At 54.5% G+C, this 8105-nt stretch overlaps 1 protein-coding gene across 1 annotated transcript in view; it reads left to right on the top strand.

The window, feature by feature from the left end:
• The window catches only part of LOC307075103 (uncharacterized protein), a gene marked incomplete at its 3' end in the record, with an annotated part of 27566 nt that extends 22637 nt beyond the window's left edge, over nt 1–4929 (top strand). Inside the window, 4 exon segments of the mRNA XM_079735608.1 lie at nt 1312–1482; nt 2430–2538; nt 3198–4547; nt 4897–4929. Of these exon segments, the coding sequence (XP_079591734.1) occupies nt 1312–1482; nt 2430–2538; nt 3198–4547; nt 4897–4929 (1663 nt within the window).
• Between the last annotated feature and the right edge of the window lie 3176 nt (nt 4930–8105).

Raw genomic sequence — 8105 nt, 5'->3', positions numbered from 1 at the left:
CCTCTCTCTCTCTCTCTCTCTCTCTCTCTCTTCCTGCCTCTCTCTCTCTCTCCCTCTCTCTCTCTCTCTCTCTTCCTGCCTGCCTCTCTCTCTCTCTCTCTCTCTTCCTGCCTCTCTCTCTTTCTCTCTCCCTCTCTCTCTCTCTTTCTGCCTGTCTCTCTCTCTCTCTCTCTCTCTCTCTCTTCCTGCCTGCCTCTCTCTCTCTCTCTCTCTTCCTGCCTCTCTCTCTTTCTCTCTCCCTCTCTCTCTCTCTTTCTGCCTGTCTCTCTCTCTCTCTCTCCCTCTCTCTCTCTCTTCCTGCCTGCCTCTCTCTCTCTCTTTCTTTCTCTCTCTCTCTCTCTCTCTCTCTCTCTCTCTCTCTCTCTCTCTCTCTCTCTCTCTCTCTACCTCTCTCTCTATAAATATGTATGCCCATGTCTCTTCTCCTCTCCCCTTTCTCCTCCCCTCCCCTCACCCATAACCTCATGTCTCTCACTTCCTCTGTGGAATGGTTCTGATTCCTTACCTTCCCTTACCTGCTCCCCCCCCTTGATCTCTGAATTAATGCATATGAGCCCATAACCGGTCGCCTGGCAGCTATTCTGAGCTCCAGTTACTACACAATTTAAGCCCCAGTTGGGAATGCTCATCCCAGCTGTGTGTGTGTGTGTGTGTGTGTGTGTGTGTGTGTGTGTGTGTGTGTGTGTGTGTGTGTGTGTGTGTGTGTGTGTGTGTGTGTGTGTGTGTGTGTGTGTGTGTGTGCTCTGACTGCAGCTGCAGTAAGCCACTAATTCAACACAGAGCTGACTGCAGTAGTTTCTGTTGTTTGGCAGCGCTGCTCATATCCATGCCCTCTGGTGTGTGTGTGTGTGTGTGTGTGTGTGAAAAACACTTGAGTAAATTGCCACCGTTGTGTAACTGAAAGTATTCTGTAATGGTAGAGTTGAGGTTGTTTCTGGTCTTGATCTGGTACATCAGATGACGTCTTCATTGCTGGGGTTTGGACGATGAACCGTCGTGTGATGTCAGCGCTTCTCCACCTTACTGTCAATACAACACAAGTGGTGCGATTGTACTCACACACACACGGGAGTTTTGTTGGCAATTGGCGACGGTGGAAGAACAGCAAGAGCCTAAAAAATTGTTTAAACCGGCCGTTCAATTTCTATGACTTTTGTCTTAAAGAGACAAATTTGGTAATAATACAAATCGTTACAATAATTGGTATATCATGATTTATTCATAGAGCAGTATTCCAGTGTTTTGTATTACACCGTCCAATCGGCCCCCAGAAGAACAAAGCCCATGGACTGACCACCCCCCCTCCTGCAGCTCCAGCAATGAGGTGAAGAACCTGCTGCAGTACCTCCCCCGCGCCAGCGAGCCGCGCGAGATGCTCTTCGAGGACCGGACGCGTGCCCACGCCGACCACATCGGCCAGGGGTTCGAGAGGCAGACCACGGCCGCCGTGGGGGTGCTGAAGGCCGTGGGCTTCGGAGAGGGGTGAGCGGCCTCCACGTCTGCTCTGTGACCTCTGTCTGCTCTGTGACCTCTGATCTCTAGTCTGCTCTGTGACCTCTGTCTGCTCTGTGACCTCTGACCTCTAGTCTGCTCTGTGACCTCTGTCTGCTCTGTGACCTCTGACCGCTCTGTGACCTCTGACCTCTAGTCTGCTCTGTGACCTCTGACCTCTAGGTCTGCTCTGTGACCTCTGTCTGCTCTGTGACCTCTGACCTCTAGTCTGCTCAGTGACCTCTGACCCCAAGTTTGCTCTGTGACCTCTGACCGCTCTGTGACCTCTGACCTCTAGTCTGCTCTGTGACCTCTGACCTCTAGGTCTGCTCTGTGGCCTCCATGTCTGACCTCTGACCTTTAGTCTGCTCTGTGACCTCTGACCTCTAGTCTGCTTTGTGACCTCTGACCGCTCTGTGACCTCTGACTTCTAGTCTGCTCTGTGACCTCTGACCTCCATGTGTGACCTCCTCCTCTCTCCTCCTTCCTCTGGGGGGGGGGAGACCCTGCAGAGGGCTCAGGGTCAGAGGGCTCAGGGGGGTCAGAGGTCAAAGGTCAGAGGTCAGAGCGGGCTGTTTGAGGTTGTTTCAGGCTGTGATTCAGAGCTGTTTAAATAAAGGGACCAGACTGGTTGACTGGAGAGAGGCTCGGGGGAAGTAGTTTGTTTCATGTACACTTGTTTATCTGGACTGTTTTAGAAGAGTCCTCACCCTTTTCTCCTCTCTCTCTCTTTGTGTCTGTCTCTCTCTCTCTCTCTCTCTCTGTCTCTGTCTCTCTCTCTTTCTCTCTCTCTCTCTCTCTCTGTCTCTCTCTCTCTCTCTGTCTCTTTCTCTCTCTGTCTCTCTGTCTATCTCTCTCTCTCTGTCTCTGTCTCTGTCTCTCTCTCTCTCTCTCTCTCTCTCTCTCTCTCTCTCTCTCTCTCTGTCTCTCGCCCTCAGCTCGGAGCCTCCTCGTGTCACCAAAGACGTCATTTGTTTTCATGCCGGTGATTTCCCTGACGTAGTTCAAAGACTACAGCTGGATCTCTACGAGCCTCCACTGTCTCAGGTGAGAGACAGACACACACACACACACGCCATCTCACACACACACACACACACACACACACACACACACACCACTGCTGTTCCGTGCTAATCGAAAAGTGCCAGCAGGATATTGCTGTCATGTCGTTTTAACCGTCCCAGTTCACTGAATCTCCCTGTGACACACTGTCACCTTGTGGCTGGCTGTGGTACTGCAGAGTCAGCCACAACATAACATCTGCAGTGCTTTGCTCATCCTCCATTTGTTTACCTGTAATAGAGACTATTCATAGTCTTTCTAATGCTCTGATCATAAATCCTTTACTTTGAGAATCAATCGTTGCCATTAGTCTACCGTCCCGTCGTATTGTTGACGTCAGCCTAAAGGATACGGTTGGGCCTATTTCCCCTCTGGGATTCATAAGGGCTGACTTCCTCTTCCTGGAGAGCCTGCTGTGGGCTGGGGGGGGCACCCGTTACTCAGAAGTAGTTAGTCTGGTACCTACAGCGCCCACAGCGCCCCCAGGGGGAGGGACGGTGGTACCAGACGGTGAAGAAGTTAGCGAGGAGTAACCCGGAAGCCTCCTCCTCCCTCCCCCTCTCTCCCTCCCTCCCTCCCTCTCTCCCCCTCTCTCCCTCCCTCCCTCCCTCTCTCCCCCCCCCCCCCCCCCCCCCCCACAGTGCGTGCAGTGGGTGGACGACGCTAAGCTGAACCAGCTGCGGCGGGAGGGCGTGCGCTACGCCCGTATCCGGCTGTGCCACGACGACGTCTACTTCATCCCCCGCAACGTGGTGCACCAGTTCAAGACGCTGTCGGCCGTCAGCAGCCTGGCCTGGCACGTCCGCCTCCAGCAGTATCACCGCGGCAACGGGGAGGACGGGGAGGGCGCTGGCGGAGAGGAAGGAGGCGTCCAGGAGGAGGAGAGGAGCAGGAGGCGTCCGCTGGTGAAAGGGGAGGAGGAGGAGGAGGAGGTGTCTGCTCCTCCGCTGCACTCCTCTGGACGGGGGCGGCGGGAACAGAGGGCGGGAGGAGGAGGAGGAGGGGGTTCTCCTTCTGCTCCTCCTCCACCGACGGAGGCCGAGCGCTCCGCCTCCTCTCCTGGCGAGGACATGTCTGCCCTGATCCCTCCTCCTCCTCCTCCTCCTCCTCCTCCTCCTCATGCTGCTCCCTCGCTCTCCACACCTCCTCATCAGGACGCCAAACCAAAAGGGCCCCATCGACTCCATCACCACCTCCTCCTCCAGAAGGAGGAGGAGGAGCAGGAGCAGCAGGAGGGAGAGGAGGAGGAGGGGGAGGAGCAGCTTCACTCTTCCGGCGGGACGCCCCCGCCGTCGCTCCATTCCTCCTCCTCCTCCTCCTCTTCCTCGTCGTCTCCCTCTCCTTGCTCCTCCTCCAAAGCGTCGGCGCCTCCCCCCGCGGCTCACGCTCTGACCCCGCCCCCCACCTCCTCCTCTTCTCCTTCCTCCTCTCTCACCGCCCCCTCCTCCTTGCTCCCCTCCCCCCCCACCGAGACCTCGCACTCTTCCTCAGTGCAGCCTCCTCCTCCTCCTCCTCCTCCTCCTCCTCCTCCTCCCGCCCCCCGCTCCGAACCGACCAATGGGGAGGCCACTCTCCGCCGGGTGGCGGGTGTCCCGCCGGCCACGCCCCCGCACTCCGCGGGCGACGCCCACAGCCCGAGGGTCGAGGGGGGGGCGTCCTGGGGCGGCGTCAGGACGCCCCCCCCTCACGCCCCCCCCCGGAGGGACACACACCCCCCCCGCCCCTACCCCGCCCAGAGCCACGCCCCCAACGCCACGCCCTTCTCCTTCCTGTCCCAGAAGGCGTACCCGCCCACCTACTACCCCCGCCCCCCCGCTGGCCCCGCCCACCGGCCCCCACCGCCCGCTGGCCCCGCCCACCGGCCCCCACCGCCCGCTGGCCCCGCCCACCGGCCCCCACCGCCCGCTGGCCCCGCCCACCGGCCCCCACCGCCCGCTGGCCCCGCCCACCGGCCCCCACCGCCCCCTCTTCCAGCCCGCCCTCCCGTCCCCGTACCCCTTGGCCCCGCCCCCGCACGGCGAGCCGTACTACGGCCCCCCCTACCCCGCCCCCCCCTTCCTCCCCCACCTGGCCCAGCCGCCCTCCCCCTTCCCCTCCCCCTTCCCCTCCCCCTCCCCCTACCCCTCCCCCTTCCCCTCCCCCTCCCCCTCCTCCTCCCCCTCCCCCTCCCCCTTCCCCTCCCCCTCCCCCTACCCCTCCCCCTTCCCCTCCCCTTACCCCGGCTTCGGCGCCATGCCTCCCCCGAGGCTGCCCCTCTCTCCCCGCGCACGGCACTACCCCCCCCCTCCCCCCCCTCCCCTCTCGTACCCGCCCCCCCCCCCCCTGCCCCCCCCCGTGCAGCCCCCGCTGTGCGACCCCGAGGACGTGTCCTGAAGTCGTCTCACTGCTGTATCCGTCGATGTCTTCTCTAACTCATGGGGCCGATCGTCACGGCGTCGGCGTGGCAACGCCTGAGGGGCTGTCGGAAAGTTTGACCGCGGAAACTTTTAAGACGCAGACGCAGAGAGATGTAGCACTGTGGACAGACACTGGGACCACTGGGAGTGGACCTCACCACTGGTGCACCCAGCTCACCCTCCCAGTCGGCGCTCAGAGCGAGATGGAACCAGGATGACCGCTGGGGGGGGGGTGGTCACCGTGGAGACGGGGGGAGGGTCACCGTGGAGACGGGGGGTGGTCACCGTGGAGACGGGGGGAGGGTCACCGTGGAGACGGGAGGAGGGTCACCGCTGCGTTGTGTTCAGACTGTTGTTAAACTCAGGATAACTCCAGTATTTATTAGACCTTGTGTTTTTGTATTCTTTGGATACAGACTGATGGGTGACTAACCCTTCGGAGAGGTCCTTACAGAAGGACGTTTGGGCTGTTGGTAGGAACAATATCACCCTTTTGCAGCTATAAATACATTGTTCACAGTGTTTGACACCCTTGACAGAAGTTGTCAAGAAGTTATATTTTCCAGTAAGCTTAATAAACGGGGGACTAATTGAAGAGAGTTGAGGCCTGATCAGTTTGTCAGACTCTAAATTATAAAAGTGAAGACTTGTCTCCTGGGTTATCTGTAAATCAGAAGGTGGGGAGAGGATCCGGTTGTGGACGGTCCAGACTGGAGCTGTTCATAGAGGTCCACAGATCCTCAGGTTCCCATCACTGCTCTCTACCATCTCCGTCGGTACGATGACGTTCCTCTGGGATCTGAGTGGACCTTTCTCTTTAGGGGAGCAGTGATCCGTGAATCTCCGTAAACCAGGGGATCTTAAATGTTCTCCTCTCGGCACTCAAAAAAGACAATTCCGGTGTTTCCGAGGCGCACTGGGATGGCTGATCCTCTCCCGCTCCAAGTTTTCCCAGGGTTTTGTGGGTTTGGTTCATGACCCAGCTCCAATGGGTTGTGTGGGACCCCTTTTGGGTCTGACCCGTGGTTCAAGGTCTGGGCTGTACTTGGTGGGTCGACACAGTTCAAGGTCTGGGCTGTACCTAGTGGGTCGACACAGTTCAAGGTCTGGGCTGTACCTAGTGGGTCGACACAGTTCAAGGTCTGGGCTGTACCTAGTGGGTCGACACAGTTCAAGGTCTGGGCTGTACCTAGTGGGTCGACACAGTTCAAGGTCTGGGCTGTACCTAGTGGGTCGACACAGTTCCAGGTCTGGGCTGTACCTAGTGGGTCGACACAGTTCAAGGTCTGGGCTGTACCTAGTGGGTCGACACAGTTCAAGGTCTGGGCTGTACCTAGTGGGTCGACACAGTTCAAGGTCTGGGCTGTACCTAGTGGGTCGACACAGTTCAAGGTCTGGGCTGTACCTAGTGGGTCGACACAGTTCCAGGTCTGGGCTGTACCTAGTGGGTCGACACAGTTCAAGGTCTGGGCTGTACCTAGTGGGTCGACACAGTTCAAGGTCTGGGCTGAGTTTTTAGCGCTCACTTGCAGCGAGTTCTTCCATCTCTAGGATGTCAGGTGCACTGTACTCCTCTGTGTATCAACAGTGTTTTAGTCAATGGACTCAAATAGTTTGGTCTTTGATACGTTGTTGGTGAAAAGAAATCAACGCCCTTCCTTATTTAATCCCTCCAAAGTGGCTGACAGTTTGGCTGTCATGAATACTACTTCCCAATATTGTATTTTGAGCAATAATGAAGACAATGTAATATTTAAATTATTTCCTTGACAATATTGACATGCTGACCACATAAATTATACTTTTATCTGCACTTACTTTGACAATGGAGGACTAACCTTTCATCAGATTACTTTTTCTAGCCAGAGTTGCGTCTACTAATATAATTCACCGGTTTGACAACATTTCTGATGTTGTATCAAAAGTGATTAGAGTACTAACTAACTTACTAACTAGATTGATAAAGTGATAAGTAAAAGTATATTTCATGTAAAGTGACTGCAGCTCTCTCTTGATTTTAAGGGGAAGTTCCGAGTTCTTCCGATGCCAGTTCTCGTTCATTTGGGGACTTCAGATTCTTAAACAATGACATGCCTTTTTAACGCCAGTGGCTTTTAAAACGCTCCCTTGAAAGCAAGTTTATTACGATAGTGTTCTGCAGTGGCTATAAGGCAGGTCCAATTGAAATTCAAGATGTATATTTCTTCTAGGTGTAAAAGCTTTTGGAATTTTTAAATATCAAATCGAAAGGTTTATACATTTGTGGAATTCTCATTGCACTGTGAATGAAAACCCACAAACAATCCAAGAATTCAGATCTTAGAGTGGTTAATGTTATTACTATAACATTAACCTAACTTAACCTTAACTTAAAACATTGATCATTGGGTTCCCTTAATGGCCACTGAAAACAACGGCACTTAATCCTTCTATAAATGGATTTTAGACAAACTGTGGTCATTGAGGTGTACTTGTGTACATCACTATTGTATCAACTTTAGGTGGTACATGTGGAATAAATAATAACTAGCTTATGTAGCTCAGCAGCGTTTCCCTGGTGCCCAGGTTGTGGGTGGGGACGGCACCGAGCCACAGAGCCGTCTCTCTCCTTTAATGGCATCGCTTCCCGGGCGGGACACAGCCTAAGTTATTCCTTCTTCACGAGGAATGTTTTATCCAGAGCGCTCCTATAAACTGCCATCTTGTTGGGTTTTGTTGCATTGCGCATTGCGATACGGTGGTCCCATTGAGGCATCGGAGAACGGCAGTACTTAGAGGAAAATGTATTCCTCCTTCCAGATAATTGACCCTTAGCAGAAGAGCTGGGAAATTTTTTTTAAATTTAAAAATGTGCTCGGCTTGAGAAATGAAGGGGTGTAGGATTTTGATTGCCTTATCCACCTAAAACAACATGTTGTCCGTAGTCTATTGGATTCTGGGGAGCGTTAAATAATGAATCCAGCAGCTGAACGTTCCCCTGACTGCCCCGCTGGGATCCGATGTTACAGAGAGCTCACCAGCTCTCCTGCATTTGTACAGATGATTTGTTTAAAGAAAACGAGAAATCTTTGTCTTCAGGGGCTTGCATTGTTTTTCAGAGTTTATTTATATAAACCTTTTTGGTTTGCATTTTATTTTCTATTTTTTGTTCCT

Source organism: Pollachius pollachius (assembly GCF_949987615.1).
Source record: "Pollachius pollachius genome assembly, chromosome: 4".
Lineage (NCBI taxonomy): Eukaryota > Metazoa > Chordata > Actinopteri > Gadiformes > Gadidae > Pollachius > Pollachius pollachius.
The sequence above is the reverse complement of the archived record's forward strand: the minus strand, read 5'-3'. Positions and strand labels throughout refer to the sequence as shown.